The sequence below is a fragment of the Dendrobates tinctorius genome, unplaced genomic scaffold (assembly GCF_039654945.1).
Source record: "Dendrobates tinctorius isolate UK_male_01 unplaced genomic scaffold, ASM3965494v1 ptg000178l, whole genome shotgun sequence".
Classification (NCBI taxonomy): Eukaryota; Metazoa; Chordata; class Amphibia; order Anura; family Dendrobatidae; genus Dendrobates; species Dendrobates tinctorius.
The window spans coordinates 2924363-2939393 of NW_027361845.1; the positions used below are offsets into that span (position 1 = coordinate 2924363).

The 15031-nt window shown below is 43.3% G+C and overlaps 1 protein-coding gene across 1 annotated transcript in view; it reads left to right on the forward strand.

The window, feature by feature from the left end:
- Window positions 1-15031, forward strand: part of GPC2 (glypican 2) — a 54664-nt gene that overhangs the window by 27154 nt on the left and 12479 nt on the right. Inside the window, exons 7-10 of the mRNA XM_073551659.1 lie at window positions 3685-3815; window positions 3896-4030; window positions 4108-4244; window positions 4829-5004. Of these exons, the coding sequence (XP_073407760.1) occupies window positions 3685-3815; window positions 3896-4030; window positions 4108-4244; window positions 4829-5004 (579 nt within the window). The remainder of the gene's footprint in view (window positions 1-3684; window positions 3816-3895; window positions 4031-4107; window positions 4245-4828; window positions 5005-15031) is intronic.

Sequence of the window (15031 nt, forward strand, 5' to 3'; positions counted from 1 at the left end):
TGACATCACTCCCGCAGCACTGAGACATCAGGCGCAGAGGGAGAATTATTGCTGAGAGCGTCAGCTGACGGCTCCCTCTTTCATAGTTGCTTTTTACTGTATCTGCATCTAAGATACCGATCCAGTTGAAAGTGCGATGCCTGATGTGTGGGGGGCACCTGGCGTCGCGGGCCTGATACACTCACCATGGAAACCAGATTTGGTCCACGGGCCATAGTTTGACATGTGTGCACTAGACACCGCTACCCTATTTTTCCCTCCTTTTCTGCTGCTTTCCCATGTTCTCAAGCGGGGCAAGGCAGAGGGCATTCCAGCAATCCTGATGACTCTGGATTCGTGTTGTGTGGCATGGTATTCCTGCGTTATCGTTAGTTGCAGGTGCTTCTTAGCCTCTACCTTCTTACCCTTACCTTCTTCTCAAGGACCCATATTCTATCCCACGTCTCTTCAAACCACTGCATTTGTTGATGATGTTCTGAAATCTGTTAGGTCCCTCTGACTTGGTTATCCAAATCATTCTGAGGGCACATAAAGTACAGTTTATCGCCATACTTACTGTTCCTTCTTTGTTGTGAACAGAGGGACTTCCATCCAAATCTTCTTTCTGTTCCTAGGATTCTTCCTCCTTGACTCCAGTCTATATGGAGGCCTCTCCCTCAGGTTCTTGGAAAGATTTTTTTCTGTGCTATCCATTCATTTCTGTCATACGCTGGCTTTCACACAAACAGGCACAAGACCTTTCTTCAGGAAGTAAATTATTACTCCAGTTCTTCAGGCATCCACAGGAGCTTTGGAACCTTTTCCTTGTTCTGTCTGTTCTCCAAGAGTCTCCTTTGAGCCTCTCCGCAGCATCTCAACAAAGCTCTTTTCGTGAACTGTGGCATAAACCTCCATAAGTTTGGTATTTGTACTGGCCGCTTTTTCCTGCGATGGTTTTTGCACCTCAAAAACATTTCGAGAATTCGACCTTTTCTTGCTTTTGACTCCGCAAAAACTCTTACTGTTTCTCTTATTCAATCTCGTCTCGACTATTGTAACTCTCTTCTAATCGGTCTCCCTCTTACCAAACTCTCCCCCCTCCAATCTGTCTTGAATGCTGCTGCCAGGATCATATTCCTCGCCAATCGTTACACCGATGCCTCTACCTTGTGCCAGTCATTACACTGGCTACCCATCCACTCCAGAATCCAGTACAAACTTATTACCCTCACCCAAAAAGCTATTCATGGCTCAGCACCACCCTATATCTCCTCCCTTGTTTCAGTATACCATCCTACCCGTGCCCTCCATTCTGCTGATGACCTGAGGTTAGGATCCTCAATAATCAGAACCTCCCACTCCGTCTACAAGACTACACGTGCTGCGCCAATTCTTTGGAATGCACTTCCCAGGTCAATACGATTAGTCCCCAATCCCCACAATTTTAAACGTGCCCTGAAAACTCATTTATTCAGACTGGCCTACAGCCTCAACACATTAACCTAATCTATCCCTATGTGGCACAGCCAAAAGTTTTTACCACAACCAGTTTCCCCGCATCATGTTCCCACATGCTTTATGCATCCATTAGCCCTCTGTGTCTGTACTGTTACACACTTAACATTATGGCTGGTCCATACAATCAGGGCAACTGTTGCCACCCACCTTTTGTGTCCCCCTTTTTTCCTCATAGACTGTAAGCTTGCGAGCAGGGCCCTCATTCCTCTTGGTATCTGTTATGATCTATGTGATTATTGTTATGCTGTAATGTCTATTGTCTGTACAAGTCCCCTCTGAAATGTAAAGTGCTGCGGAATATGTCGGCGCTATAGAAATAAAATTTATTATTATTATTGTTTCTTCCTTGTTTTCTTGTTCTTCCTTGTTTTCCTTATGACAAGGTGACCCCTAACTTCCAATGAGGACATCACCCTCCTCTTCTTTGGCCATCTACAGCCAGTCTCGCCTCTGCAAACATTCCCTCCACTGTCTGTATCTAGAAAGACCCATTGTGGTCTATCCCTTAATTGGAATCTTTTTCTTTGCTGTTCCGATTGTCTTTGTGATCCCTGATAGACCACGTAAAGGCCATTTCCATACGCATCATATCTGTTATGTGGAACCCAATAAGGCCAAGGGCAAGCCACCATCCTTTTGGGTCACTATACATTCTACTAGGGTGGTCAGGGCCTCCTAGGAAATCAGGCATCAGGCCTTTGCATGTCAGGCCTTTAAGGCTGTTCCTGGGCCCCCATCAACAACTTCCTCCGTTTCCACATATGCTGCCTAATGTCTTCTACAGATGCCAGTTTAGGAGGTAGGGTACCACATCCCGCTGGCGGCTAGACGGTCCATATTGTCACTTCTTGTGTTTTCTCACCTATTGGGGCTGCTTTTAGATGTCCAACGGTCCTGTGTCCATCACTGCTATTGACATAAAAGTGGATTTTTATAAAAGTTGGAGGGAGGGTAGAGCCCACCACCCCGTAATATTCTCCATTACATAGAAACAAAAACTCAGACGATAAAGTGAACAGAGTCTTGCCTGGCCGCTGAGGTATGTCGGATCTGATATTGTCGGCTTTAGATATTTAATTTACAATATATCTGTCCCCAGGGAGCAGCGGGGTTATAAAATACTCCTGTGGTAACACACATAGTATTTATTACGGCTTATAGCTATCCTCTAATTGCTTTCCTCACTTAGTGTATCGGTTTATTTATTTTCCGGCCTGGATCCCACTTTCCATCAAGAAGTAGCGACATAAAAATGCAATCTGACTTTTTTTCTGATTTTTATACTTTTTATTGTAGGATGTGAATGATTTATTTATGATATATTTACTTACACCAGGGGACCTGTGTGAATCTATATTGTGAGGCAGCAACCGGTGTTATTTGCAAGGGTCGCTATGTGTCCCCCAGGATGCACACAGTAGCATATTGAGGCCGCGGGAGTGCATTGTAGTTACAGGCATAGCTGTGATTGCAGTGAAAAAAAAGGAGTGTTCGTCTTGGGCAAGCTATTTGTCCAAGACAGATTTCGGAGAACCTGCCATGGGCTTTTATTTTTTAAACAGATTACAGGATGGTAGTGGAGCTGCCCGTTTCCTTCCCAGCCGTGTTTCCATGTTGCCTATGGCCACACATTCCTTGTTAAAAAAAACCCCAAAAAACCCTGCAGGAGAGGGTTGGAGCTTGCAAGGTGCAGAGCAGATGGCTCTGCAAAAGCTCAGCCTGTGTGAGGGAACACAGCACCAAGCAGAGTGAACTCCTGGTACCCCACAGCATTATACAGTGGTGCAGTCGCCCTCAGCAAACGGATGCATTTACGGACTGTCTTGTTTCCTGGCTGCAATCCGGAGGATAACGTTTGTTTGTTTGCAAGTTTTGGCACATTAAACCTGTGAATTACTTTGAACTCCCCTGGGTCACTGCCTCTTCACTGCACAGTGAGGACACCGCTGCACTACAATATGTAGTGTACTGATAAGTGTATTAATATGGTTACCGATCGCCATCTTCTCCGGCATTCAGTGCCACTCCAGTCTTCACGTCACGTGACGGCGATTCTGACTAGCTGGATCACACTGCGCTCTATGTGTGAGCCAGAACAGAAATCTCTGTTTACAATGGGTTTTTTTGTGAATATTGATTCTTATTATACAGCATGTTGTAGTGTCGCTGCCCTGTGTCTCCTTGTAGATGGGCTGCAGGAAGTGGCTGAGCGTCTCACCGGACCGTTCAACGTGGAACTCGCCACCGAGTCCATCTCAGTGAAGATTTCGGAGGGAATAATGACCGTGCAGGAGGAGAGCGTCCAGCTCACGGCTCAGGTACTTCTCCCTAGTGATATGGAAGAATGCACTCGGCCTCCTGTGTCCTCAGTACAAGTGATCACAGTGTCTTTGTACAGATCTTCCAGTCATGTGGTACCCCGCGTCCCTCCCGAACCAAACGCTCCCCTCAGCAAGAGCCAAGGAGGACGTTTCATGTGTACAGCAACGAGGAGAAGCCCACCTCAGCGGCCGGCACCAACATCGACAGACTGGTGAGGAAGAAGGGTCTGCCATAGCCGCCAATTATCTGCCCATTGTACTCCTTTATGTGGCATTTTCTTCTGCCCAGGTGTCAGACGTGGTCTCAAAACTCCGACAACTGCGCGGTCTCTGGAAACTCCTCCCTCTGTCTCTGTGTTCGGATCACCGGGTGTCGGCCGGTCTCAGTAACCAGGACCGGTGTTGGAACGGACAAACCCGAGGAAGGTGAGCAATGACCAACGTGACCCGGTGGTTGTCAGACTGATGTGTGTCCATTAATAATCCGATAGAAACACATTTTACAGAAGCGATGATACTAAATATGCTGATTTCATTTTTGTTTTTTATGAAAATTGGGGAGGGGCTGAATCAAACTTTTTTATATATTTTTTTCAAGTACTTTGAAAACATTTTTTTTATATAAATATTTAAGATCATGGCATGGGCTCCCCCTAGTGGTGACTGTAGACTGCCAGAATGTTATAATTTGAAGCAGTTAACCCTGTGCTGTTATCTCTTCTTTACCCCTGCAGATCCTGAGCTGATGCTCCAGTGACCGCAGCAGTCACACGCCATACAACTGGCATCACCGGTCAGTGAGGGGAGCCATGATGCCAGTGGTGCTACATGTGACCTCTGCGGCCACGGCCAACAGAAACACCAGCTGGGCCAACGTAGTACGAGCACTGGATCAAACATTTTACATCTTTAGCTCTATAGCTGGGGGGAATCTACTATATCAAAAAGTTAAATACTTTTTATTAAACTTCGTTTTTGCTGATATTTCTCTCCATATTGTGAATCCCCAGGTATCTCCCACAGGTAACAGGTGATGGCGTTGTTAATCAGATCAATAACCCGGAGGTGGAGCTACCAATGTCGCCTCCAGATCCTAGAACCCGTCAGCTGGGGCTGCAGCTCCGCGTGGTGAGGAGCAAACTGCGAGCAGCATACAGCGGGAAGGACAGCGAGACGCAGGAGCCCTGTAAGTGTTACCGCCTCCTGTATGCTACAGATAAGCGCTCTATCATGTAATATACTGCATATAGTACACTGATATATACACTAATATGCTGCATGTGGCATACTGATATATACCGTAATATACAGTGTAGGAGAAATATAGAAAAAGTCAGCTTACCAGCACAAGTGTGTATCCTCCCAGTTGTAAACCAATGCCTCGCAGGGATAGGGGTGAGGCAGCCAAAACAGAGAATCCAAAAGGAAAAGGAAATCCAGCGAAGGACGGAGGTCGCTAAAAATTTATTTTATTATTTTTATTCCAAGCAAATAAAATCATGTAGCTATCATATTCTGTCCAGCACTGTATTACACTTATGAAACAAGATCAACGCGTTTCGACTTGCGACTTATTTATAGTCTTTAGTCGAAACGCGTGGATCTTGTTTCATAAGTGTAATACAGTGCTGGACAGAATTTGTTATTAGCTAAATGATTTTAATAAAATTAAAAAAATAAGATTTTTTTAGCAACCTCCGCCCTTTGCTGGATTTCCTTTTGCTATTAATATACTGTGTTTAGTATACTGATATATACCATGCTATACTGTATATAGTAGACTGATATATAATGTCATATACAATGTCATATACAGCATGTAGTGTACTAATATATACCATAAAATACTTCATGTAGTATACTGCTATATGTCGTAATATACTCCAAACCTACACAAGAACACGGAGTAATAGTCCAAAAAAGAAAGAAAGATAAATACCTAAAATATGTATGAAAGTGTAACAATTTTTATTCAAAAGCAAAAATATGCAAACGGTAACAAAAATCATAAGAGTTCGTAATATAAACAGCTTATCAAGGACAAGGTACGTAGCGAGCTAAAGTGTGATGGACACAATGCCTAAACACTGGAAATAAACAGGCTGGGACAGCAGAAAGAGGTGATGAGCCCCTCATCCTCAATGAGCCATAAGAGCCTAGCTGCAAAGTGCATGTAAGATGCAATAAGCATGTTAATTGTCTATGAAGGAGACAGACTATATCAGGGAAGAGTATACAAAACTCACACTGAACCCTTAGTCAAAAAAGGTGCACCTTCAAAACCACAAACAAAGCTCAGAGGGGACTCCACTTACCCATCTCGCCTGTCAATGTGTGTCCAGGGAAGCCCCGACACGCGTTTCGCGTGGGCTTCCTCGGGGGGGCTGTAATATATTGTATATAGTATACTGATACGGTATATACCATAATATATTGTGTATAGTATACTGATATATACTGTAATATACTGTGTAGTATATTGATATATACCATGCTATACTGTGTATAGTATATCGATATATACTGTGATATACTGTATATAGTATACTGATACTGTATATAGTATACTAATATATACTGTAATATACTGTGTAGTATATTGATATATACCATGCTATACTGTGTATAGTACAGTATATCGATATATACTGTAATATACTGTATATAGTATACTGATATATACTGTAATAGACTGTAGTATGCTGATATATACCATGATATACTGTATCTAGTATATTGATATATATCATAATTTACTGTATATAGTATACTGATATATACTATAATAGACTGTAGTATGCTGATATATAACATTATATACTATATCTAGTATATTGATACAGTTGTGGCCAAAAGTATTGACACCCCTGCAATTCTGTCAGATAATACTCAGTTTCTTCCTGAAAATGATTGCAAACACAAATTCTTTGGTATTATTATCTTCATTTAATTTGTCTTAAATGAAAAAACACAAAAGAGAATGAAGCAAAAAGCAAAACATTGATCATTTCAAGCAAAACTCCAAAAATGGGCCAGACAAAAGTATTGGCACCCTCAACCTAATACTTGGTTGCACAACCTTTAGCCAAAATAACTGCGACCAACCGCTTCCGGTAACCATCAATGAGTTTCTTGCAATGCTCTGCTGGAATTTTAGACCATTCTTCTCTGGCAAACTGCTCCAGGTCCCTGATATTAGAAGGGTGCCTTCTCCAAACTGCCATTTTTAGATCTCTACACAGGTGTTCTATGGGATTCAGGTCTGGACTCATTGCTGGCCACCTTAGAAGTCTCCAGTGCTTTCTCTCAAACCATTTTCTAGTGCTTTTTGAAGTGTGTTTTGGGTCATTGTCCTGCTGGAAGACCCATGACCTCTGAGGGAGACCCAGCTTTCTCACACTGGGCCCTACATTATGCTGCAAAATTTGCTGGTAGTCTTCTGACTTCATAATGCCATGCACACGGTCAAGCAGTCCAGTGCTAGAGGCAGCAAAGCAACCCCAAAACATCAGGGAACCTCCGCCATGTTTGACTGTAGGGACCTTGTTCTTTTCTTTGAATGCCTCTTTTTTTCTCCTGTAAACGCTATGTTGATGCCTTTGCCCAAAAAGCTCTACTTTTGCCTCATCTGACCAGAGAACATTCTTCCAAAACATTTTAGGCTTTTTCGGGTAAGTTTTGGCAAACTCCAGCCTGGCTTTTTTATGTCTCGGGGTAAGAAGTGGGGTCTTCCTGGGTCTCCTACCATACAGTCCCTTTTCATTCAGACGCCGACGGATAGTACGGGTTGACACTGTTGTACCCTCGGACTGCAGGGCAGCTTGAACTTGTTTGGATGTTAGTCGAGGTTCTTTATCCAACATCCGCACAATCTTGCGTTGAAATCTCTTGTCAATTTTTCTTTTCCGTCCACATCTAGGGAGGTTAGCCACAGTGCCATGAGCTTTAAACTTTTTGATGACACTGCGCACGGTAGACACAGGAACATTCTGGTCTTTGGAGATGGACTTGTAGCCTTGAGATTACTCATGCTTCCTCACAATTTGGTTTCTCAAGTCCTCAGACAGTTCTTTGGTCTTCTTTCTTTTCTCCATGCTCAATGTGGTACACACAAGGACACAGGACAGAGGTTGAGTCAACTTTAATCCATGTCAACTGGCTGCAAGTGTGATTTAGTTATTGCCAACACCTGTTAGGTGCCACAGGTAAGTTACAGGTGCTGTTAATTACACAAATTAGAGAAGCATCACATGATTTTTCGAACAGTGCCAATACTTTTGTCCACCCTCTTTTTTATGTTTGGTGTGGAATTATATCCAATTTGGCTTTAGGACAATTCTTTTTGTGTTTTTTCATTTAAGACAAATTAAATGAAGATAATACCAAAGAATTTGTGTTTGCAATCATTTTCAGGAAGAAACTGAGTATTATCTGACAGAATTGCAGGGGTGTCAATACTTTTGGCCACAACTGTATATACCATAATTTACTGTATATAGTATACTGATATATACTATAATAGACTGTAGCATGCTGATATATACCATGATATACTATATCTAGTATACTGATATATACCGTAATTTACTGTATATAGTATACTGATATATACACTCACTGGCCACTTTATTAGGTACACCTGTCCAACTGTGTGTTAAGACTTAATTTCTAATCAGCCAATCACATGGCGGCAACTCAGTGCATTTAGGCATGTAGACATGGTCAAGACAATCTCCTGCAGTTCAAACCGAGCATCAGTATGGGGAAGAAAGGTGATTTGAGTGCCTTTGAACGTGGCATGATTGTTGGTGCCAGAAGGGCTGGTCTGAGTATTTCAGAAACTGCTGATCTACTGGGATTTTCACGCACAACCATCTCTAGGGTTTACAGAGAATGGTCCGAAAAAGAAAAAAAATCCAGTGAGCGGCAGTTCTGTGGCCGGAAATGCCTTGTTGATGCCAGAGGTCAGAGGAGAATGGGCATACTGGTTCGAGCTGATAGAAAGGCAACAGTGACTCAAATTGCCACCCGTTACAACCAAGGTAGGCAGAAGAGCATCTCTGAACGCACAGTGCGTCGAACTTTGAGGCAGATGGGCTACAGCAGCAGAAGACCACACTGGGTACCACTCCTCTCAGCTAAGAACAGGAAACTGAGGCTACAATTTGCACAAGCTCATCGAAATTGGACAGTAGAAGATTGGAAAAACGTTGCCTGGTCTGATGAGTCTCGATTTCTGCTGCGACATTCGGATGGTAGGGTCAGAATTTGGCGTAAACAACATGAAAGCATGGATCCATCCAGCCTTGTATCAACGGTTCAGGCTGGTGGTGGTGGTGTCATGGTGTGGGGAATTTTTTCTTGGCACTCTTTGGGCCCCTTGGTACCAATTGAGCATCGTTGCAACGCCACAGCTTACCTGAGTATTGTTGCTGACCATGTCCATCCCTTTATGACCACAATGTACCCAACATCTGATGGCTACTTTCAGCAGGATAATGCGCCATGTCATAAAGCTCGAATCATCTCAGATTGGTTTCTTGAACATGACAATGAGTTCACTGTACTCAAATGGCCTCCTCAGTCACCAGATCTCAATCCAATAGAGCATCTTTGGGATGTGGTGGAACGGGAGATTCGCATCAGGGATGTGCAGCCGACAAATCTGCGCCAACTGTGTGATGCCATCATGTCAATATGGTCCAAAATCTCTGAGGAATGCTTCCAGCACCTTGTTGAATCTCTGCCACGAAGAATTGAGGCAGTTCTGAAGGTAAAAGGGGGTCCAACCCGTTACTATCATGGTGTACCTAATAAAGTGGCCAGTGAGTGTATACCATAATATACTGCATATGGTACACTGATAATATATGTGATATGCTGCATCTGGCATACTGATAAATGCTGTAATATACTGTATATAGTATACTGATATACTGTAATCTACTGTATATAAACATATGGGCCATGCACACAATGAACAAGTCTGTAGGACAGTGTTCACACCACCAAAAGACTGAAACACAGAAAAAAACAGTAAAACAAACGTATAAAAATACTGATGTATTTAAAACCTGACCATGTGTATGGTACCTATATGAGCAGGATTCAGAAAAGTAATATCCGATGTGGACATGCTGTGTAAGACATGCATGGCCCACAAGGGAGGGGTGGAAACCTCCCTAATCTTGCAAAAACAAGAAACCAATTGAATATAAACACATGGGCCATGCACTGTATGTAGTATGCTGATAAATACTGTAATATACTGCATGTAGTATACTGAAATATACCATAATATAGTACACACAGTATAACAAACATATACAAATACTCTGTTGTAAAAAAGTAACAGTAAAGAGCAAGTGCTAGTAAAAAGATGATAACAAAACAGGGTATTTGGTTGATACTTTTTTTGCAAAAAAAGTATACTAAGCCGCTCTACCAAACGTCAAGATCTATACTGTAATCTATTGTATGTAGTATGCTGATAAATACTGTAATATACTGCATGAAGAATAGAGAAATATACCGTAATATACTGTATATAGTAAACTGATATACAGTAGCATGTAAAAGTTTTGGCACACTAGTCAAAAAATTATTTTTTTTGTTAACAGTTATGCAAGTTCAAGATGAAATTATGTCTAAAAGGCCTAAAGTTAAAGATGACACATTTCCTTTGTATTTTAAACAAATATATATATATATTGTTCTTATACCGTATGGAATGGCGCCAGCTCCAGTACACATTTGGGCACAAGCCTTCGCCTGTTCTCCTGCTGGAATGGCGCCAAAACATGCGTTGGGGCTGACGCCATTCCAGCAGAAGGAAGTTATGGATAAAGTGGTTTTTCATACTTGTTTTTATTGTTCCACCAATGTGGTTTCACTTTGCTGAACACTTGTTCCATTTATTTATTTACTCCATGTGATTCACATGGTATATATATATTTTTTTTACTTTTGACTGGCCTGCCATCCTCTTTCCTCATTACTGTACTTCTTTCCCTTTCCTGATTCATTGGTCACTTTGTCATACATTTTATACATATTTGTTATCTACCATTTTCCTCCTTCTGTGTTCTGTCACCCTCTTGTGTTACCCTTATTTGAATGCACTTGTCTTTTATTAATTGTAATTATTTCAAAAAAACTTATATTTATATGTACTTATTTTGGCTGCACAACTCTTTGTAGTTTTTCGTGGTTTCTCAGGTTTTTTAAGCCTATTTTATGCTTGTGTGTGTGTGGTGCTTTCACTATTATTATTTGTATTATTTTTTTATTCCACTTCATTAATTTATTTTTACTTATTTAAATAAGCACACCAACCATTTGACTGCTGCCCCTTTTGTTTACCCTTGATACATACCATACTATACTGTACATAGTATACGGATATATAATGTAATATACTGCATGTAGTGTACTGATATATACCGTAATATACTGTACATAGTATACTGATATATACTGCATGTAAAATACCGTATACTATATACCATATGCAGATTTATATTGTAATATAATGATATATTCTGTATGTAGAATACTGATATGTACTGTAAATATACTGATATATACCATACTATATATTGGAATATCCTATATGTAGTATACTGAGATATACTGTATGTAATGTACTGATATATATCATAATATACTGTATATTATATATACCATACTATATATAGTATATGCATATATACTGTAATAGATCCATAATATAGTGTAGCATACTGATATTTACTGTCATATTTATACCATACTGCATGTAGTATACTGTAATATATCATATGCTATATACCGTATACTAATATAAACCCTACTATTACTGAATGTCATGTACTGCTATATACTGTATGAAGTATACTGTATTAGATCGCCATAAACTGTATGTAATGTACTGATATACACACGTAGTCAAAATTGTTGGTTCTGCTCGTTTAATGACAGAAAAACCCACAATGGTCACAGAAATAAGTTGAATCTGACAAATTCAAAAATCTATGAAAATGAACAAATGAAAGTCAGACATTGCTTTTCAGCCATGCTTCCACAGAATTTTTAAAAAATAAAACTCATGAAATAGGCCTGGACAGAAATGATGGTTCCCTTAACTTAATATTTTATTGCACAACCTTTTGAGGCAATCGATGCAATCAAACGATTCCTGTAACTGTCAATGAGACTTCTGCACCTCTCGACAGGTATTTTGGCCCACTCCTCAAGAGCAAACTGCTCCAGTGTTTGAAGGTTGCCTTTTCCAGGCGGTATGTTTCAGCTCTTTCCAAAGATGCTCAATAGGATTTAGGTCATAGAAGGCCACTTCAGAATAGTCCAATATTTTCCTCTTAGCCATTCTTGCGTGTTTTTAGCTGTGTGTTTTGGGTCATTATCCTGTTGAAAGACCCATGACCTGCGACTGAAACCAAGCTTTCTGACACTGGGCAACACATTTCTCTCTAGAATCCCTTGAGAGTCTTGAGATTTCATTGTACCCTGAACAGATTCTAGACACCCTGTGCCAGATACAGCAAAGCAGCTGCAGAACATAACAGAGCCTCCTCCATGTTTCACAGTAGGGACAGTGTTCTTTTCTTGATATGCTTCATTTTTCGCTGTGTGAGCATAGTGCTGATGTGCCTTGTGAAAAAGTTCAATTTTTATCTCATCTGTCCATAGGACTTTCTCCCAGAAGCTTTGTGGCTTGTCAACATATACTTTGGCAAACTCCAGTCTGGCTTTTCATGATTTTTCTCTTTTGTCTCATTGGGGGACACAGAAACCGTGGGTGTGTGCTGCTGTCACTAGGAGGTTGACACTATGCATGAAAAAAATATTAACTCCACCTCTGCAGTATACACCCCTCCGACCGGCTGTAGGACAATCAGTTTTGCTTAGTGTCAGCAGGAGGTGGACAGATGTCTCTCGCAGTCGTTCCTTTTCAGGTAACCATGAAGGGATACAGAGTAGATTTGCTACATCTGTATTCCCACACCGGGATCATGAGTACGGCGTGTACTGCCACCCCGTATCCTCATGAATCCCACGGGCAGGACCCTATCCCCTAACACAGGACTCGTGTTCAGGTGACAGCTCCTGGTCCTGACCTTCGTCTCCCATTACTCGCCCATCAGAGCCTGATGATCGAGAGAGACGCCCTGCAGAAAAGGTTTGGGACAGCAATCTTTTCATGCAGATAACCGACCCCTGTTACGGGGTGAACTGGAGGTAAGAGGCTGCAGCGTTGTATGATCTGCTCACCAGTCGCTCTGGCTGAATGTGACCGCTGTTATCAGCTCGGGCTTACAGCCCAGGGTTCTATACTTATGTTAAGAGCCAACACTTTCAAGCACGCGGTGCAGCGCGGTTCCAGCCTTCTCCCGTGGCAGCGTTATGGCCCTGGGCTCCAGCAGGAGCCCAGCACGACCGACGCCAGATTCCGGCTCCTGGCAGGCTTCGCCCCCCGGCTTCCTCTTCCTGTACCAGCGCCATCTTGGTGCTCCAGGAGGCCGCAGCAGGGCCCCGCCCACCACTTCTGGGCGGGGATTTCATAAGGCTTCTAGGCAGCGGCAGGGCTGTTCACCTCGCTCTCTCTCTCTCCCTCATCAGCCTTCGGGCGGCAGCTGCGGCGGGGACACAGGTCGTGGGTATGTGAGTACTGCACTACAGGTTGCTTCCTCACTCCGCTTTCTATCCCCGACGTTCGGCACCAGGTAAAACCTGTCAGTATGCCCAAGGGAGAGCAGTCCCGCTCCTCCTCCTCATCCGCTTCAGTGACCTTGGTCAAATATTTTGTATGTACCAAATGCAATTTCAGGCTTCCTTCAGGTCAGTGCTCGCCACTCTGCTCAGATTGCAACAGACCTACGGTGTCACCTACGCTAGAGAGCAGGTGCAGCCCCCCGCGTTTTGCCTGTCAGTGCTCCCATATTACCCCTGTAGCAGGAGGAAGCCATCTTGCCTGCCGCGCAGGGGCCATCCATTGCCACGGGAGACAGCGAGTGTCCAGGATGGGCCTCTTCCTTATCTAAGTCGGTGGCCGACCTTACCATGGTATCACAGACCTTGGTAGCAGTGCTTAACAGATTGCCACTTCAGACTCCAGTAGACACAGGAGCACCAAAGGAGCCTCCTTTTGGGCCTTCTAGGGGCCGTAAAAGGTTTAGACTGGACCACCAACCCAGGTCCCCTTCTCACTCCATCTCACCGCCAGAATTCCTCTGGCCGTCTGCCTCCTCCCGGTCCTCATCCCCAGAATCAGGCGAGGCATTATCAGAGAGACACACTCAGAGGAGGGTTCTTAGTACGGGCCAGAACAGTCCCAGGTCAAGGATATGGTTCAGGGCCTCATTGCCGCAGTCAATGAGACCTTTAACACTGGGGACGCCACATCAAAACCTAATGATCAGGTTTTCTCATTTAAGCGTCATAAGTCCCCCTCTAGGGTCTTCGCCTCCCACAAGGATTTTGAGGAAGTGTTGGCCAGGGAAAGGGAGAACCCAACCAGGTGGTTTCAGAGAGGAAGTCGTTTTGGGATCCTATATAACTTCCCTCCAGATCTCACCGCCAACTGGACCGCCTCCCCTTCGGTGGACCCACCAGTGTCCAGACTCGCTACCAATACAGTCCTCCCGCTCGCCAGTGGGGCAGCCCTAAAAGATCCCAATGATAGGATGATAGAATCCCTGACAAAATCCACCTTTGAGGCAGCAGCCGCTACATTGTTTCCAGCCTTCGCCTCAGCCTGGGTAGCTAAGTCTGTTACAGAATGGGACAAACAGCTTAGACAGGGCATATTGGCTGGGGCCCCACCAGCAGAACTAGCGGAGTTCGCAGATCAAATTTCTCATGCCGGGAGGTATATGGTATCAGCAGCCCTGGATGCTGTGTCTTGCGCAGCTCAAGCATCCAGTAACATGGTAGCCCTCCGGCGGATGGTCTGGCTAAAGGCTTGGCAGGCTGATTTGTCTTCAAAGAAATCATTGACCAATCTGCCGTTTCAGGGCACCCGGCTCTTTGGGTCAATGTTAGATCAAATCATTAAGGATACAACGGGGGGTACAAGCTCCCTTCTCCATCAGGCCAAGCCTCGTCGATATGTTTTCAAACATAGGGCTCAGCCCTTTCGCCATACCCCAGCGACAGACACTTATGCTCAGGGCCCGCAGAGGTCGCAAACACCGAGAGATAGGAGGAAGGTATCA